Genomic DNA, 21,286 nt, shown 5'->3' with positions numbered 1-21,286 from the left:
CACTCACTCACTGACTCACTCACTCACTGACTCACTCACTCACTGACTCACTCACTGACTCACTGACTCACTCACTGACTCACTCACTCACTCACTCACTCACTCACTCACTGACTCACTGACTCACTCACTCACTCACTCACTGACTCACTCACTGACTCACTCACTCACTCACTCACTCACTGACTCACTCACTGACTCACTCACTGACTGACTCACTCACTCACTCACTCACTCACTCACTCACTCACTCACTCACTGACTCACTCACTCACTGACTCACTCACTCACTCACTCACTCACTCACTCACTCACTCACTGACTCACTCACTCACTGACTCACTCACTCACTCACTCACTCACTCACTCACTGACTCACTCACTCACTGACTCACTGACTCACTCACTCACTCACTCACTCACTCACTCACTGACTCACTGACTCACTCACTGACTCACTCACTCACTGACTCACTCACTCACTCACTGACTCACTCACTCACTCACTCACTCACTCACTCACTCACTCACTCACTCACTCACTCACTCACTCACTGACTCACTCACTCACTCACTCACTCACTCACTGACTCACTCACTCACTCACTGACTCAATCACTCACTCACTCACTCACTGACTCACTCACTCACTCACTCACTCACTGACTCACTCACTCACTCACTGACTCAATCACTCACTCACTCACTCACTCACTCACTCACTCACTCACTCACTCACTCACCGACTCACTCACTCACTCACTGAGTCACTCACTCACTCACTCACTCACTCAATCACTCACTCACTGACTCACTCACTGAGTCACTCACTCACTCACTCACTCACTCACTGACTCACTCACTCACTCACTCACTCACTCACTCACTCACTCACTCACTCACTCACTCACTCACTGATTCACTCACTCACTCACTCACTCACTCATTCACTGACTCACTCACTGACTCACTCACTCACTGACTCACTGACTCACTCACTCACTCACTCACTCACTGACTCACTCACTGAGTCACTCACTCACTGACTCACTGACTCACTCACTCAATCACTCACTCACTGACTCACTCACTGAGTCACTCACTCACTCACTCACTCACTGACTCACTCACTCACTCACTCACTCACTCACTCACTCACTCACTCACTCACTCACTCACTGACTCACTCACTCACTGATTCACTCACTATACCAAAGATTGTGTAAGCGTGAATGCGACCGTCTCAGGTATATAGACAATTACCTCTGTTTAGTGACCGAAGCTGACGAGCTTGTGATCGTGAGACTCGCGTTAAACAGAAGGAGTGAGGACCTCAAAGCTTCGTAATGTGAACGGGTATATAAGTAAAGAGTTGAAAAGAATAATCATATGTGCTGCTAAACTATTATATAAACGACCATTAACCAATTGGCATTCTAATCTAAATTTGAGGTCCTGATAAAATGGAGTCCGATAAGTTTAATTGGAACTAAATTACTTTAGCCTTCACCCGTTCTGTCGGATACCGCCATTGGACCGATCTAGACGGGCTTTCACCCATAGGTTTTTGCATTTGTAAAAGAGCACTATAAATAAACAGATTTGTTCTATTAATCATAAACAAAATCAAATATTATTAATATAGCTGATTAGCATTAATTATCAAAAAAGTACCTGAAAAACATGGTATTTTTTCAAGTACCTTGGGGGACCATATAAATACTGTTGTACATGAATATGGTCATTTTAAAGGTGATATTGTAGATATATGGACAATCAACTGATCACTTGTGTTTATATCTGCTCTTGTACGCCGGCTTTGAATAGGACTCATCCAATCAGAATCTAAAGCCAGAACTATATGCTTTATAAATTAGAGCTAATTACAGTAATTGTCGTTAACTGCTATATTTGGGAGACAATCTGACATGCTGAAAGGAGCAAAGACTAAAAGAACAGAGAGAAAAGATGTTTCCCTCCGGCATAATCTTCATGACAGACTGAGATTAGGACCCTTCAGATGACACACACACACACACACACACACACACACACACACACACACACACATACTGGTTTCCATGCTGAATGGGGACCAACTTTATGATCATCACTTGTGGGGACCACCCTTTCTAAAGGTTCTAGAGGTACGAAAAAAATTAGGGATACTTACCATAGCTTTGATAACTTATACACGCCTTCAGATATCTGAATTGATGAAGTAATGATTTGACCATGCGTTATGGGGACTTTTGAAAAATCGAGTTGACATGTCTTATAGGGACCAACTTTGCATAATATTTGCATAATTCACACAACCTCCCATTAGATTTGTGGGGACCTAATTTGCATAATTCACACAACCTCCTATTTGATTTGTGGGGACTTAATTTGCATAATTCACACAACTTCCCCTTTTGATTTGTGGGGACCTAGATAGAACAAGAAATATATTACTAATGACAAATAATAGGCATTTATACGAAGTAATTCCTCAGATTGCATTTGTCCATTTGCCCTTAAAAAAAATGGGTTCAATCTACAACCAAGCTTCACTCTTGCATAGAACACCTATGGCCAGTTTCACAGACCAGCCTTAAGATAGTCTCAGACTAAAGTGTGTGTTTAAGCCGTTTTAACTGAAAGCACATCTTAAATTAAGTCCTTTGTGTCCAAGTGCCATTGTTTTGTCTCAAGATGCACACCAGTAATGCTTATTTCTAAGACACGTTTATAAAAGCTACTTAAATGTCCTAACTGAACTAAAGGCCTAATCCTGGTTTAATCTAAATCCTGTCTGTGAAACCAGGCCCTAGTGTTGTGCTTGTAATCATCTCCTCAACATGCAGAATATTTGTTTGGATCGATTGATTGTTCTTACAATTGATTGGAATATTAGTGTGATTGAAGTGGATTATATGTGAATGGAGAACTTTTTCACTGCAACAAAGGACTGCATGCAAGTAATGAATTATTGTCTGGATATTTTCCAACCCATTTCATACCCACAGGTCAAACATTTAAACCTTTCCACTTCAAACTATTCTTTCTATAATTGTAATTTTTTCGGCCAACCTCCCAGCATCAGCTGCTACTCATTCACCTGATACTTATAAAAAATAAAACAAAATCTACTACTAATTGAGCTTCAACACATTTATTCACTACTAATAAATGTAAAACTTTACGGTCTTCAAATCGCGGTTCTTCAGTGCTTCTGGTTCAGCTTTTAAACATTTGTCACAGTCGCTCTTTGCTTGTACAATGAACGATGTGATGAATGTGATGAATCGCTTCATGTGCCTTTCCACCGCCTGCACCTCTGTCTGCTGCCAGGGTGTCTTCTGGGTACTTTTACCTAAAAGTGGACAGAAAAAACAATTGAAATGATAAAGTGTGTGCTGGAATTCCAATCCGAAGTTCTGAATCCTATTATCAGTATTTATTAGGTCTGGTTATTACAGTTTTTCTCAGTCGCTTTGGTGCATTTCTCACATCACTATTTACATTTGCACAACAGTTAAAGCAGTTCTCAGAACAATTAGTACAAACTGCAAAACCTAGTTGATAACCTGCAAAAGCGTATCACTTGCTCAAAATGGATAGCTCATTCCTCAAAAGCAAGTACTCATGTCAATGAAAGTGTCAGTGTCATCAAGATGAAAAGTCCTGACACCATTGTTTATGAACAAGATAGTCAAATGGCTTGGTTATGTTTTCATTATGACAGTTTATTCTGTAAATGTTTTCCATTGCAAAAAAGTCAGATCTTGGTAACACTACCTGTACATGCTCAAGATAGCACTATATACTATTTGAACAGCCATTTGAAAAATACAGTAAAGTTACACATTACTGTATTTAGTGAGGTAACAGAGTACAAGACACTGAATATGTATGTTTCACATTTTTACTGCATATGCTCTTTGCAATTCTAATTTGTTCACAGCATTGTGCAAATGAAATAAATACAGCTATGCATAGAGCTATGCACAACTGTAAACAATATTGCAGTACATATTGGAACTGAACATACAACATACAGTACATAGTACTGTAATCATTCATGCACATCCAGATGTTCCTCATCAGTGAAAGCTGAGATTCACCTGAGAGAAATTATTCAATTTAGGAGGCATTTTCAGAAAAATAATAATAATAATAATAATAATAATAATAATAATAATAATAATTTTAAAAAAAGTGTAAAATTTGCTTGACAGATTTTGATAACTAGTTCAACATTTTTGTATGTAATGACTCAAGCAATGAAATGAGGACTATTAGTTTTATATGGAATGACTATTCAGCATTCACAAGTATAGTTAATTTTGACTGACATGACATAAGCAAATGATAATGTTATATAACAGCAGAGAGTTGTATGAAAGCAATAGATGCATGTCCAAAAGCATTTGCAGTTTGTTGGAAGGAATGAGAAACTGCTACTATGATGTGCACAAATGACTAAATGTTGTGGAGGTTGAACTAACTGTTGTGCAAATGTAAATAGTGATGTGAGAAATGCACCAAAGCGACTATTATTATTATTATTATTTATTAGGTCTTTTATTATTATTATTTATTAGGTCTTTTATTAGTCGGTTAGTCGCAGGACATACAGGCGCCGGCGCGATCATTTAACTTTCAATACTCTTATCTGTATGAATAAAAGGACAGAGTAATGCAAACTGTAAAGGTTCAACTCTTATTTCTGTAAACTCACAATAACTACAAAATGTTGTGCTTTGTAAAATAATGAAAACAATCAGGATGTGCTTTCTGCTGTCTCAGTGAACTTGAGCATCACAGAAATGAGCCGAAACTCAGCGTATACTCGCCTCACACCAGGGTGGGAATTATACCGCGGCCACGGCCGCCGTTGCCCTACACTTTGGCCTTCATGCCCCGTGAAAAAAAAATCATCGTACGGCCACAGTGGCCTGTGTGCCCTGGCCCTGTCCAAGTTCCATGTATAAAGCAGAGCATGTGAGCGGAGTGGAGCGGGAGCGAGCGGGGAGCACGAGCGGGCGGATCTTGGACAGAGCGCAGAGCGGCAATTTCAAAAGGACAGAGCGTCGCCCTATTTCCCGCTCCAGTTTCGCTCCGCTCACACCACGAGTCTGAAGCATGCTTAGTCAAGCCTGACCCTGAATCCATCTGTCTTGCACAGTCATCAACAGTAGACTATTTTCAGTCAAAACTCAGCTCAATAATGGAGTTCAAAAACTCCAAACCATTATGTAGCCTACTATTAATAAGTCGCTCCGGAGTATAAATCGCAACAGTCAAAAAATGCGCCATGAAGAAGAAAAAACACATACAGTATAGGCCTAGCCTAAGTCGCACTGGACTATAAGTCGCATTTATTTAGAAATTTATTTCACAAAAAAAAAAAAACACAATGTTACAGACAAGTATAGCCTACTTGCCTCACAGACCTGAGACATATATATAAAGCTTGAAATGTCTACTTTTAAACAGAACAATTCAAAACGAAAGAAAACAGACTTCTCTCTTATGTAATCCGTATGAAATGTGCAATTCTCTCTGGCGCGTTCACTACTGCGAAGATCGCGAGTCAGCATCTTTCCAGCCGACACAGACATAAAAAAAATAAAAAACTGGTTTATTAGTAAACAATTAAAATGTCTCCTGCTATATTTTACATATTCATAATCATTAATTTTGCCGGTTCGTTGTGACAGCTTTTAGGTGCTTTATTGGCAGCAGCGCCACCCTTACATCGCATCAGCACCGAAAACATAGAGATTCTTTTCTTTTGGGGGCATTTTGTTTGTGTTCAGACTTTCTCAGTTGTTTTTAGGCGCGATGTTAGAGGATGCTGCTAATAAAGTTGCTAGTAGGCCCACACATTGGATTCACGTTTATTATTATAGGCTAAAAAAAATACCCCAGGTTTTATGCCGTTCGTATCATTTTATTTTGTTGTATTTATCCGCCACACCTTTAAGGCCGGTCCGTGAAAATATTGTCTGATATTAAACCGATCTGTGGCGCAAAAAAGCTTGGGGACCGCTACAAGTGATATACATGTAGATTTTTTTCCTTTTTTGGAGCGAGCGGGGGGCGATTTGAGTGGAGCGCGAAGCAAACGGCGTTGAGCGCTGAGCAATAATGATTGTGAGGGTGTATACCTTCTGGATGGAATGGTTCTCTCTCTCACACTCACATGATATAGAGGACTGAATGAATATTTTGAATGCTTTTATTGGCATTTGTGTTGTTTCTGAATGCTTTTATTGGCATTTATGTTGTTTCTATTGTTGTGTGAGGGTGTATACCTTCTGGATGTAATGGCGCTCTCTCTCTCTCTCTCATTAAAAAATGTTTTTTTTTATTAAAAAAGTCATAATCCATGTCTTATTCCAAATTAGGATGTTATGGTATCAATCTGAATGGGAAAACCATCGAATTGTACTCAATGGCCTTTGTGCCCTGTCATATGGCCTTGGTGCCCCTAAAAAAAAAAGAAAAGGTGGAGGCCAAATGGCCTTGCCCCTAAAATTACATAATTCCCACCCTGCCTCACACACACACACACGTGAGAAATATATCTATAGAAAGCTTGAAATGTCTGCTTTTAAACGAATCAATTCAAGTGGAAAATAAATACTCAGATTATGTAATCCGTATGAAATGCGAGTCACTGCGGAGATGACGAGTCTGTATCATCGACTTAATCTCTGCAGACGAGAATATCAATAAATTATTACAATGTTTGTTTAGACAGTCTCCTTCTGACACAAGACACACTCAATCATTATTTTTGCCGGTGCGCTGCGGAACTTTAAGTGTGCGCTTGATCGCTAATTAGGCTATGTATTATATAGGCAATTAAAGGCTCATTATTATGAGTTATGGCTTATTAATATAAAAATGCGATTAGTTGACTAATAGCTTAATGAACGACTACTAGTCGACTAGAAAAAAAAAAAACTTTAGTCGAGGGCAGCCCTAGTATTTATGTCAGCATCTATATTGCAAGAGAAATTAATTTGCACTCTACCTATAAATAGAATTACACTGTCAATCAAACAGTGATTTTTACATTCAGTCACTTGGCCTGAAATGATCATTGGAGAAAAGGAAAATATATTAGGATCAATGTCTTGGCTGCAAGTTATTTTTATGCATCCATCCACTCAAACTGCTCCAGGGGTTAGGCTAGTTATTACTGATTCGGTGTTTTCATTTTTAGAACAGCTACAGTTCCTACTAGTGCCACAAAACACCTAGTAGATTCTAGCATCAACCAAGTAACCCTCTAAACAACTACAGATGGGTTCCTGAGCAACATGACTGTCAATCTCCCTCGGACTGGGGCTCCATGCAAGATCTCACCTCGTGGGGTCTCAATGATCCTAAGAAAGGTGAGAAATCAGCCCAGAACTACACGGGAGGAGCTGGTCAATGACCTAAAAAGAGCTGTGACCACCGTTTCCAAGGTTACTGTTGGTAATACACTAAGACGTCATGGTTTGAAATCATGCATGGCACGGAAGGTTCCCCTGCTTAAACCAGCACATGTCAAGGCCCGTCTTAAGTTTGCCAATGACCATTTGGATGATCCAGAGGAGTCATGGGAGAAAGTCATGTGATCAGATGAGACCAAAATAGAACTTTTTGGTCATAATTCCACTAAACGTGTTTGGAGGAAGAAGAATGATGAGTACCATCCCAAGAACACCATCCCTACTGTGAAGCATGGGGGTGGTAGCATCATGCTTTGGGGGTGTTTTTCTGCACATGGGACAGGGCGACTGCACTGTATTAAGGAGAGGATGACTGGGGCCATGTATTGCGAGATTTTGGGGAACAACCTCCTTCCCTCAGTTATGTAGTCAAATGATATGTAGATGAGGATCTGCATAGTAAAACTAGGCGTCGTAAGCTCCACATATGGTTATTTCGGGTGGAGATGCATGTACGCACAATCTTCCGCTGACTGGGATTTATAAAGTGAATTCTGCGCAGGTTCTGGCGTACGCACGGTTTTATAAGTCTGAATATTTTTTTGCGTACGCCATTTTTGGCTTTCGGGCGCACGTACACTTTTAGTAAGGTTCCTACGCACAGTTTTATAAATGAGGCCCCTGGTCTGAGATCTGGGTGTTAAAGTGCTCCTAAAGGGTCTAATTTAGTCTAAGAAATGTGTAAAGAGTTCACCTTTGGAAGAAGGCCTCACAGCACTGGCTCCTGTAGGCATCTCTTCATCTGATGGTGGTCTGGGTCTCTTGGGTGGTGGCGGCATGTCATTCCTCTTGGTAGGAGGAAGTGCCACCTCTGCTGATGGTTCTATGGAAAATAATCAAAGTTCAACATTTTCAGAAAGATACAATTTAAATGTACTATAGAATGCTGACAATACACTGTTATTTGTCACACTTATGCACTAATTATTTAAAATCATTAAAGTACAATAAACCCTAAACCTGTGCAATTGTTCATTATTGCAAGTATAATTGAACTACATCTTTCCAGCAGACATTTAATCAAATATAAGTGCAAGTAAATTGAGTATAACCATTTTATTTCATGTCTTAATCATCTGACATGATTCGTTTTGTGCCATGACACAACCAACACGAGAAGAGAGCAGATCAGCTAGTGTTTTATGAAAAATGAAAAATGTACAAGTTTCTCCTATGAAATATATTTTTTATGGTAGTAAACTCACAAAAAAATATTCACTCCAGAATGAATGTTTAGTGTAATTTAGTTGAAGAATAGCTTGGAGGCATTTGATTCATTACACAATGAGCCGTTTCGTCAAAAAAAAAAACATTTGTTCAGCATACTGAAGCATCTTCTTTAATGTTGGCTATGATGTTAGAACAATATTTTTGTCTGTCAGGTCTTCACAAGTTACGTGACTGAAAATTATGAATAACTGCAAAATGTAGTAGTGTATTTTGACAGTAATACAAACCGTCAACAGTAGATGAACAGTGTCCCTCTTGTATGCTCCCGTCTTCCTCATCACAGTCAATAACGTTTCTGTGGAAGTTCAAAGTACAGCTTAACAATGGTATATAATGGATCATAAACACCTGGTATACGAATAGATGGTAGGGGTGTAACGGTTCACAAAATTTACGTTTCAGTTCAATACGATACACTTGTGTCACGGTTCGGTACGTTTTTGATACAGCAAAAAGAAAAAAAATGCCAGAGTAATTTCCTTGATTTAATTTTTTTATTCTTTTTTTTATTAAAACTAACATCATAAAGTATGATTTTTTTTTACTTTGAGCAATTCTGGAGCTATAATTGACTCTTCTTAGGAGCATATAAAACAAAACGCTCCTTGGAAAAAGTGAAATGTAATATTGTAGTAGTTATAAACAAAGGTTTATTTTAGTTCAGATTAACATTTGAGGGCAGCAATTGTATTTACAATGTCAAGTCAAGTCATCTTCATTTATATAGCGCTTTTAACAATGTAGATTGTCTCAAAGCAGCTTTACAGAGATAAGCTTATAATTTAAGGTAACAGAGATTGTTTCGGCTTTACAGCAGAGTTAAGTTATTTCCATCTAAAGTTAGTTTTGATTGATTTGCTTCCGTCGCAACGATCAAGCAATGTAGCCGCTAAGACGACACCATTCCCTCTACACAGACTTTAAACGCGAACCTGTGAGAAACGCTGATGGCGTTCACATGCGCATTTAGAATGGGTTCTATAGTTATGTGCGTTTGAATATACGCAGGTTAGGAATTCCCTACAAGCCAAGCCTAAACAAAGTACTTGTCTTTCCTTATAAATTTTGATAAAGAATTTTATTTTATTTTGTTGCTTTGGGGTAGGAACGCGAAACGAACAACGCCTTTCCCGACAACGCCTTATCTGTAGAGTGGTAGTGGGATCCTCCATAGGGAGAGACTAGTTGGCACTTCAGCACTGCGTTGTCATCGGTCCAGGCGAAAGTCATTCGTCAGATCTGGATACGGCCTGGATCCGGCAGGCTGCAGGAAAACCTCGGGATAAACACAGACACTAAAATTAGCGTAGATGCCATTCTTCTCATGATGTAACGAGTACATCAGGATTTTTGGGAAGTGTTCCCGAAAGCTAGGTCAAAGAGATGTGTCTTTAGTCTAGCTTTGAACTGACAGAGTGTGTCTGCTTCCCGGACAATGGTAGGAAGACTGTTCCAGAGTTTTGGTGCTAAATAGGAAAAGGATCTACCGCCAGCAGTCGATTTTGATATTCTAGGTATTAGTAACTGGCCGGAATTTTGAGATCGCAATAGACGTGACGGACTATAATGCGTTAAGAGCTCGCTCAAGTACTGCGGAGCTAAACCATTTAGTGCTTTGTAAGTGATCAGCAATATTTTAAAATTTATGCGATGTTTAATAGGGAGCCAATGCAGTTTTGACAGAACCGGGCTAATATGGTCATACTTCCTGGTTCTAGTAAGAACTCGAGCTGCTGCGTTTTGGACCAGCTGTAGTTTGTTTATTAAGCGTGCAGGACAACCACCCAGTAGAGCATTACAATAATCTAGCCTTGAGGTCATGAACGCATGAACTAATTGTTCCGCATGTGTCAATGAGAGCATATGGTGTAATTTAGATATATTTTTAAATGGAAAAATGCAGTTTTACAGATACTAGACACGTGACTTTCAAATGAAAGATTGGTATCAAAGAGCACACCCAGGTTCCTAACCGACGACGAAGACTTAACAGAGCAGCCATCAAGTGTTAGACAGTATTCTAGGTTATTACGTGAGGAAGTTTTTTGTCCAATAATTAGAAACTCTGTTTTTTCAGAATTTAGAAGTAGGAAATTACGAGTCATCCAATTTTTTTATATCCGCTATGCATTCCGTTCATTTTGTGAATTGATAAGTTTCGTTAGGTTTTGAAGAAATATAGAGTATCATCGGCATAACAGTGAAAGCTAATGCCATGTTTCCTAATGATTTCTCCTAATGGTAGCATGTACAGAGTGAACAGCAGCGGTCCTAGTACTGAGCCTTGTGGTACGCCATACTGAACTTGTGATCGATGAGACATCTCATCATTTACTGCTACAAACTGATAACGGTCAGATAAGTATGATTTAAACCATGCTAGTGCATTTCCACTAATGCCAACATAATGTTCTAATCTATTTAAAAGAACGTTGTGGTCAATGGTGTCAAATGCAGCACTAAGATCGAGTAACACTAATAGAGAGATACAACCACGATCGGATGATAAGAGCAAATCATTTGTGACTCTAACGAGAGCTGTCTCGGTACTATGGTACGGTCTAAATCCTGAATGGAAATCCTCGCAGAGATCATTTCTTTCAAGAAAGGAACACAGTTGTGAGGATACTGCCTTTTCTAATATCTTTGACAGAAAAGGTAGATTCGAGATCGGCCTATAATTGACTAATTCTGTAGGATCAAGTTGCGTTTTTTTAACAAGCGGTTTAATCATAGCCAGCTTAAAGGTTTTTGGTACGTATCCTAGAGACAAAGACGAATTAATGATATTAAGAAGAGGATCTATGACCTCTGGAAGTATTTCTTTCAGTAGCTTAGTTGGTATAGGGTCTAACATACATGTTGTAGATTTAGATGATTTAATGAGTTTAATAAATTCTTCCTCTCCTATATCAACGAATTAATCCAATTTTTCCTCAGGGAGACTACAATGCACTGCCTGATGCGATACTGTAGTAGACGGTTGCATAGTTATAATTTTGTCCCTGATATTATCAATCTTATAAGTGAAGAAGTTCATAAAATCATTACTGCTGTGTTGCTTGGAAACTTCGGTGCTTGAAGCTTTATTTTTCGTTAGTTTAGCCACCGTTTCAAATAAATACCTAGGATTATGTTTATTTTCTTCTAATAGGGTTGAAAAATAAGCAGATCTAGCAGCTTTTAAAGCCTCTCTGTAAGTAATTGAGCTCTCCTTCCATGAAATGCGAAATACCTCTAGTTTTGTTTTCTTCCAGTTGCGCTCCATTTTTCTGGCTGCTCTCTTAAGGGCCTGAGTGTGCTCGTTGTACCACGGCGTTGGACTATTTTCTTTAATCTTCTTTAAGCGCAACGGAGCAACTGTGTCTAAAGTGCTGGAAAAGAGAGAGTTAAACATTTCTGTTGTAATATCGAGTTTATTTTAATGTCAAAATAAAACCAACGTAATGTTACTTGAAGGCATTATAGCCTACTATTCCTGCCAAACTTCCATGGTTGCAGTTAGTGTTACTACAGTAAATCCATGGTAAATCCATCTGTGGACACCGGATAGTTCATTTATGGCACAATGTTTCTCCTGGTTTCCACGTCAGAGCTGTTTGAACCGTTAATAACGGAGAAATGTGAATGTTTCTCACAAGATCTCTCAGCGATGTTATTACTTCTGTGGCGAATTCAAATGATTTCTTTACTGGATCTCTTATTAGCGCTGTGTAGTAACAGTGTCGTATGATCATGATCAGCTTGCGCTGCACTGGTCCAAACTGATAAACGGTCCGTCAACCACACAATAACGAGCAGTTTCGTTCCGCTTGCATTACGTTTGCCATTTGACGTTGGACAATGTTGTGGTCGCGCCGGCGTCTCTTACATAACGAGAGCGCTTGCCACACGCGACCCGCCTACATTTGAAATAACGAAATTTTGGTCGGCAGGAAAAATGGTCCAACGAACCGTTCGGTTTGAAAATGCGTACCGAACACAGAACCGAAAGCATCGTACCAAACAGTTCAATACGAATACGTGTATCGTTACACCCCTAATAGATGGTAAACAGAAAATCAAACAGAAAATCAAACAAAAGTCAAATAAAATACCACACCATCAGGATCTATCCCAATTTCATCCAAGTTCTTGCCATGGAACTCAGCTAATCTTCCTTGCTCAAGAGCCATTAGAACTTTGCTGATCTTGGCAAGTTGCAGGGTCTTCTCAGGGAGTCGATAGAACTCATGATGGATTCTTATGTCGTGTCCAAGAAAGTTTGCCAGCTAGTCCATCTCGGTGTCAGTCATATTCAGCACTGTTGAAAGGGTTGCGGCATGCTTTCGCAGTCTTGTAGATGTCAGTGACTTGGGACACTTTGCGTCACACACCTTTGCAAAGCCACGGAGGCAGTCTGACCCTCGAAAATATGTCATGGCTTCTGGTCTTGCAAACATATAGGAATTGTCTTTCAGAACCCCACAAGCCTCTCTCTGCTTAACAAGGAGTTCTAAGGCACATAGCATTTTTGAAGTCAGAAGAATTGGAACTGGTCGACCACGCTTCCCCCTTGCGATAACCCTTGTGAAGTGTCTGCAGAGATTGTTTTCCACTTCAGAGAGTGCCCAGTCCACATCCTCATGTGGATCAGAAGTGTCTCTTGATAGAAATGCAGACAAAGGCATGCTCGAAACCACTCCTTCCCTGCGCCGGTTAAAGAGAATCATCTGGGCTAGACACACCTTTGCCAGAAAAAAAAACAATTATTCCTGTCCAGCAAACCTTGCTCACACACACATCTTGATTAAAACCAGCTTCATGAGGACCTTTCACACACAACGTTATATTTCCTTATGGGGACTAGTTTCATCATATTCAACACACAAGTTTGAACTCAAACACTGACTGAAAGTGTGTTGTGGGGACGTCGTGAGTGTCCATTTTAAAGCAACAATTAACCTAGAAAATAAATCCCTGTGAAGGATAAAACTGGCCCTAAATACTCCACTAGCACTAAACTACAGGACACATGTCGTTACATGGTTTAATGTACTAATTTACACCAGATACGCATCAAAATATGCCTAAAAATCACTAAACCATGACAAAGAGAGACAGTAGACCTAAATCTTTAGTGATGAATGTGAACGTACCTGTTGAGGAGAGTTGATCTGAGCAGATTCATCATCCATCTGAGTCTCTGACTGGAGAGAAGGATCAGAAGCACTCGCTGCGCTGGTTTTAATGGCAACGCTGGTTATCTGTAAGAGACAACATTCATAATGACAAGATATTAGAACATGGAAACACAAGAGAAAAATTTGAAGCAGATACCACATGATTTTATAAAAAGAGACAAATCAACTTCATCTAAAACATTTATTCCTGTCCAGTCAACCCCTGTCTGCGCTCACACACATCTGGATAAAACCCGGCTTCATGGGGACCTTTCACACACCTTCATGGGGACCTTTCACACACAATGTCATAGTTCCTTATGGGGACTAGTTTCATCAAATTCAACACATGAGTTTGAACTCAAACACTGACTGAAAGTGTGTTGTGGGGACGTCGTGAGTGTCCATTTTAAAGCAACAATTAACCTAGAAAATAATTCCCTGTGAAGGATAAAACTGGCCCTAAATACTCCACTAGCACTAAACTACAGGACACATGTCGTTACACGGTTTAATGTACTAATTTACACCAGATACGCATCAAAATATGCCTAAAAATCACTAAACCATGACAAAGAGAGACAGTAGACCTAAATCTTTAGTGATGAATGTGAACGTACCTGTTGAGGAGAGTTGATCTGAGCAGATTCATCATCCATCTGAGTCTCTGACTGGAGAGAAGGATCAGAAGCACTCGCTGCGCTGGTTTTAATGGCAACGCTGGTTATCTGTAAGAGACAACATTCATAATGACAAGATATTAGAACATGGAAACACAAGAGAGAAATCTGAAGCAGATACCACATGATTTCAGAGAAATAGACAAATCAACTTCATCTAAAACATTTATTCCTGTCTAGTCAACCCCTGTCTGCGCTCACACACATCTGGATAAAACCCGGCTTCATGGGGACCTTTCACACACCTTCATGGGGACCTTTCACACACAATGTTATAGTTCCTTATGGGGACTAGTTTCATCAAATTCAACACATGAGTTTGAACTCAAACACTGACTGAAAGTGTGTTGTGGGGACGTCGTGAGTGTCCATTTTAAAGCAACAATTAACCTAGAAAATAAATCCTTATGAAGGATAAAACTGGCCCTAAATACTCCACTAGCACTAAACTACAGGACACATGTCGTTACACGGTTTAATGTACTAATTTACACCAGATACGCATCAAAATATGCCTAAAAATCACTAAACCATGACAAAGAGAGACAGTAGACCTAAATCTTTAGTGATGAATGTGAACGTACCTGTTGAGGAGAGTTGATCTGAGCAGATTCATCATCCATCTGAGTCTCTGACTGGAGAGAAGGATCAGAAGCACTCGCTGCGCTGGTTTTAATGGCAACGCTGGTTATCTGTAAGAGACAACATTCATAATGACAAGATATTAGAACATGGAAACACAAGAGAGAAATTTGAAGCAGATACCACACGATTTTATAGAAAGAGACAAATCAACTTCATCTAAAACATTTATTCCTGTCCAGTCAACCCCTGTCTGCGCTCACACACATCTGGATAAAACCCGGCTTCATGGGGACCTGTCACACACCTTCATGGGGACCTTTCACACACAACGTTATAGTTCCTTATGGGGACTAGTTTCACCAAATTCAACACATGAGTTTGAACTCAAACACTGACTGAAAGTGTGTTGTGGGGACTTCGTGAGTGTCCATTTTAAAGCAACAATTAACCTAGAAAATAATTCCCTGTGAAGGATAAAACTGGCCCTAAATACTCCACTAGCACTAAACTACAGGACACATGTCGTTACACGGTTTAATGTACTAATTTACACCAGATACGCATCAAAATATGCCTAAAAATCACTAAACCATGACAAAGAGAGACAGTAGACCTAAATCTTTAGTGATGAATGTGAACGTACCTGTTGAGGAGAGTTGATCTGAGCAGATTCATCATCCATCTGAGTCTCTGACTGGAGAGAAGGATCAGAAGCACTCGCTGCACTGGTTTTAATGGCAACGCTGGTTATCTGTAAGAGACAACATTCATAATGACAAGATATTAGAACATGGAAACACAAGAGAGAAATCTGAAGCAGATACCACATGATTTTATAGAAAGAGACAAATCAACTTCATCTAAAACATTTATTCCTGTCCAGTCAACCCCTGTCTGCGCTCACACACATCTGGATAAAACCCGGCTTCATGGGGACCTGTCACACACCTTCATGGGGACCTTTCACACACAACGTTATAGTTCCTTATGGGGACTAGTTTCACCAAATTCAACACATGAGTTTGAACTCAAACACTGACTGAAAGTGTGTTGTGGGGACTTCGTGAGTGTCCATTTTAAAGCAACAATTAACCTAGAAAATAATTCCCTGTGAAGGATAAAACTGGCCCTAAATACTCCACTAGCACTAAACTACAGGACACATGTCGTTACACGGTTTAATGTACTAATTTACACCAGATACGCATCAAAATATGCCTAAAAATCACTAAACCATGACAAAGAGAGACAGTAGACCTAAATCTTTAGTGATGAATGTGAACGTACCTGTTGAGGAGAGTTGATCTGAGCAGATTCATCATCCATCTGAGTCTCTGACTGGAGAGAAGGATCAGAAGCACTCGCTGCACTGGTTTTAATGGCAACGCTGGTTATCTGTAAGAGACAACATTCATAATGACAAGATATTAGAACATGGAAACACAAGAGAGAAATCTGAAGCAGATACCACAGGATTTCAGAGAAATAGACAAATCAACTTCATCTAAAACATTTATTCCTGTCCAGTCAACCCCTGTCTGCGCTCACACACATCTGGATAAAACCCGGCTTCATGGGGACCTTTCACACACCTTCATGGGGACCTTTCACACACCACGTTATAGTTCCTTATGGGGACTAGTTTCATCAAATTCAACACACAAGTTTTAAGTCAAACACTGACTGAAAGTGTGTTGTGGGGACGTCGTGACTGTCCATTTTAAAGCAACAATTAATCCAGAAAAAAATCCCTGTGAAGGATAAAACTGGCCCTAAATACTCCACTAGCACTAACCTACTGGACACATGTCGTTACACGGTTTAATTTACTAATTTACACCAGATACGCATCAAAATATGCTTAAAAATCACTAAACCATGACAAAGAGAGACAGTAGACCTAAATCTTTAGTGATGAATGTAGGGATGCACCGATCCGATACTCAGTATCGGAATCGGCTCCGATACTGCCATTTTTGGCGGATCGGGTATCGGTCAGACAAGGCCGATCCAAATCCGATATTGTGCGTATACTATTCAGTGTTATTGTTAAGCCCCACAAACATTATAAAGCACCATAAGTTTTCGTGCACAATATTTTAAGTGTTCTGAAGCCATTATACAGTATAATGTGAGATATAAATTAATATTTAAGTGTTAAATTCAAGATCACGTAAACGTTTCCCTCAGCTGCGGCTGTCAATCATTCTTCATTCAGCACTCAAACAGCGCGTCGCGTCCGGTTATGACAGAACACACGATGCAACTCTCTCCAAGATGATTCAATGTTACTATTATTATACTTGATCTGTAGATAAAGGTCTATGGTTTCACATAAAACAACTTTATCTTGCTGGACTTTATTGCTGTACCTTAATCATGTTACTTTCCACCGGGTGTCTGTTAGATCACAACAGTAGAGTAAAGTCAGGTACTATTTGTTCTTCACGCGCACAGTAACTGAAATTTAAAAGAAAATGCTGAATAGACTATTGCATAGATAGATACTGTATAATACACTATGCATCATATGTATTTTCTTTGTGCTTTAAACTTTTCAATGCGGACTCGACGCGCTGCGCGCTGTGACTCATGTTGCTTCAAGAGCATCATTCTGCGCTCGGGATGCGCATAAGCGCTGTGGGCCGCACTGTATTGGAGCCTTTCATATCGTAATACAGGGACGCAATGAAAGATTATTAATAGCCGTTCTTGTCCTGTCCTATCTATTATGTTGCTACCTTATTAAACAGCTGTGCTATACATTTAAAAAATGTCTCAATTTTATAGTAGGATATAAAATAATTGCTATTTTTATCTTGTTTTTCATGAATGTATTTTACAACAATACAAAGAGCAATGTGTAAAGTTTTACCAGATTTAGTGTTACACTTATTGTCTCTAATTTGTTCTCCACTAAACATTTTTTTCACAAAATGTTCAGATTTTATACAATTAATTGTGCACTTGTGATTTTTCTAGACTAAATTTTATTGCTGAATTATCCACTAATCTAGTTTATAATAGCATTTATGTCAGATTATGATCATATATTTTTTGTTGGTGTTTTTCTTTTTTTTCAGTTCTTATCAGTTTAACACAGAGTAATAGAAATTCTACTTGATTAAAAAAAAACTGCGCTGGTATCGGTACGGATCGGTATCGGCCGATACTCAGAATTTTTGGTATCGGATCGGATCGGTTCTGAAAAAATGGTATCGTTGCATCCCTAGATGAATGTGAACGTACCTGTTGAGGAGAGTTGATCTGAGCAGATTCATCATCCATCTGAGTCTCTGACTGGAGAGAAGGATCAGAAGCACTCGCTGCACTGGTTTTAATGGCAACGCTGGTTATCTGTAAGAGACAACATTCATAATGACAAGATATTAGAACATGGAAACACAAGAGATAAATCTGAAGCAGATACCACATGATTTCAGAATTAAAAAAAAAAAAAAAAATACAAAAACATTTACAATTAAAACATGTCTTCATTTTACATAGTTAATCTTTAGTTTATTTTTGTGATTACATTTCACCCATAAGTTGCAATAAGGCCATTGCATGCCACACATAACTTGCAGAAAGAAAAGTGGCCTAAGACTGTACCACCTCACTCTTTAAATGTATAAATTTTAGGGGTGGGGTAGAAACACTGACCTAAAACGTAACTTAACTTATCATTTATAGACATGATTAGATTCATAGATTTCTAATAGATTCAAATTATAATCTATTCAACCAACAACTTGCTTAACATGTTGCAACAATGATATATTCTGTACACAGTGTGCTTTGCAACATACTTGTGTTCTCCAAGGGTAGTCTTCTCCTCCATAATCATAGGCAATTTCTTCTCCTTCTTTAATGTCATCCAGGGCAAACAGACAAAGGTGAGGCTTTCCATTGACGTCAGTTTTCTTCATCTTACAATTTGGATATTTGTGGTCATCAATAACGATCCGCCGAAACGATCCATCTTCTCTTGAGGCATCAATACTTAAATATGAAAGCATGAGAAAAGGATGAATACAAGTATTACAATATACCACCCCAAATCAGTGTCTTTTTTTACTATAGTTTAGCACAGGGTTTCTCAAACTCAGTCCTGGAGGGCCACTGTCCTGCACAGTTTAGCTCCAAAACTGATCAAACACACCTAGCTGTGAGTTTCTAGTGATCCTGAAGACATTGATTAGTTTGCTCAGGTGTGTTTGATCAGGGTTGGAGCTAAACTGTGCAGGACAGTGGCCCTGCAGGACTGAGTTTGAGAGACCCTGGTTTAGCATAAGGAATATGGTGCAACTTGACTTCTTACCACCATGTTTTCCCTCGCCAAATGAAATCAAACATAAATGCAGCACAGGATGCGTGGTAACATGTTCTTCTTCTCTGCAGCTCTGCATCATTTATCATATCTCCCCTGTACTCAAAATCACCTTTGCAAAAGGCACCCTTTGCGAATAGACCACGTCCTGCAAAATACAGAATTTTTTTTTTTTCACCAAAAATAAAATCTTATAGATAAAGGATGCCAAATACACAAAAAGACATCAATAGTTGGCAGCAGTATGGTTAGGACATGCATATGATGGTAAATATTAAATGATAAATCACACCACCTTACCTTTCACTGGATTGATATACTTCACATCTAATTTGAATGTTTTGTCAGTCTTCGAAACAACATGATGCATGGCATCCTTAAGGGGGCTGATTCGTGGTGGCATTTCAAACTGAGAGAAAAAAAATTGTAATAAATAATAGTGTGAAAATGGGGAGACATGCAGAATTAAACTAGCATGTTCAATAAGTAGATAAGAATGTTATTGTAATGTAACACTGCATTACAATGATATCGTATGTATCAATGTAAGACAAGAAATCAGAACTCAAGGATATCACATTTATTGACTAACTTACTAGCCTTGAGGGCATAAACTCAACATTTTCACTTAGGCTCTAATCTCTCACAAAACCAACATCTATATAATCCCAGGTAGCCTTGACAATTAACTACTTATTTGGCTCTTAACCTAACTACTCTTTTGAACGATCTCGCCATACAAACCCCAGTTTATTTTAAGTTACTGTCATAATTAAAACAAAGTTTATTCATTTAAAGCTACTTACCATTTCAGTGTTTTTATTTTTGCCTAACGTTACTTAATTGCTCTGTTAACGATATCAATACTAAAAGTCAAACACAAGTGTGATATTCCTCCCCCTCACCCTGTCCTGACAAGTAATAAAACATAACATTACCTTTAATTTAAAGTAGAAAATAATCTACTGTCCAGCACGCGAACTAGACAGAAACAGACTTAATAACCCAATTCCTTCATTAGCAATCAATCAGACTAAACACCTGACGACACTTTTCAGTTGAAATGAAGTACTTAACATTACATTGTATGATTTTGTGATCGCTTATTGGAAAAACACAAAAACACGTCAGGCCACACTTAGCCTCAACAATTAGCACTAACTAGCTAGCAGCTAACGTTAGCCCGCTGCCTAATCTAATTAACCTAACTGGTTTCATACATATGTGCTTAACGTACCTTGAGCTTCACTTTTATCCTCTGCAGAAGTTTAGATCCTTAGTTGGCATCTCCAGTAAATAATCTTCTTCTTTGTCTTCCGTGTACAGTATCATATTTTCAAGTTGTTGTTGAATTCCTTCCTTATGAGGACCCGGAAGTGGGCGGTACTCAACCATAATTGGAAAATGTGTGTGTGGAGAAGTGAGTGCATTACCAGCCAAAAATGTTTGGGGGCGCAGCTGAGCACACACTTCACACACTCACACTACCTCATAATCGTGTGTTATGGGCCAATGCTGAAACTCCGCCCAGCACCTTCAGAATAGTTCCTCTATTCAATTCAATGGGTCATCCTTATGGGGACCTGATTTTTGGTCCCCACAACGCAAGAGGTCCCCATTACGTGACTGTGTAAACAGATTCTTGTCCCCACAACGTGATAAATACCAACTCACACACACACACACACACACACACACACACACACACACACACACACACAGATCAGAACAAGTCATCCATACGCTCAAAGCGACAGCAGATGGCAAACTGGGAAACAAGACTTTTAATTTAATTAACCTGAA

The 21,286-nt window shown here is 39.2% G+C and overlaps 2 protein-coding genes across 7 annotated transcripts in view; both read right to left on the bottom strand.

The window, feature by feature from the left end:
• slc12a5a (solute carrier family 12 member 5a) overlaps positions 1-21,286 on the bottom strand; it is a 178,882-nt gene that overhangs the window by 35,471 nt on the left and 122,125 nt on the right. The gene's annotated exons all lie outside the window — the stretch shown is intronic.
• On the bottom strand, positions 3,142-20,994 carry LOC307166005 (uncharacterized protein). Of its 2 annotated transcripts, XM_079884099.1 has the most exons (14): positions 20,721-20,994; positions 19,784-19,892; positions 19,475-19,631; positions 18,963-19,155; positions 18,403-18,510; positions 16,441-16,548; positions 15,797-15,904; positions 15,153-15,260; positions 14,509-14,616; positions 13,865-13,972; positions 12,829-13,453; positions 8,954-9,021; positions 8,191-8,319; positions 3,142-3,358 (listed from the first exon to the last, which is right to left on the bottom strand). In XM_079884099.1, exons 2-11 carry the CDS (start codon positions 19,884-19,886, stop codon positions 12,998-13,000), a joined length of 1,557 nt encoding a protein of 518 aa, XP_079740225.1. In that variant the 5' UTR covers positions 19,887-19,892; positions 20,721-20,994; the 3' UTR covers positions 3,142-3,358; positions 8,191-8,319; positions 8,954-9,021; positions 12,829-12,997. The 2 variants fall into 2 exon arrangements, with proteins under 2 accessions (XP_079740225.1, XP_079740226.1); XM_079884100.1 differs by lacking the exon at positions 20,721-20,994 and having other exon boundaries at positions 19,784-20,030.

This window comes from Squalius cephalus (assembly GCF_949319135.1).
Source record: "Squalius cephalus genome assembly, chromosome: 10".
In the NCBI taxonomy this organism is placed as follows: domain Eukaryota; kingdom Metazoa; phylum Chordata; class Actinopteri; order Cypriniformes; family Leuciscidae; genus Squalius; species Squalius cephalus.
This window is presented reverse-complemented; position numbering and strand designations above follow the sequence as displayed.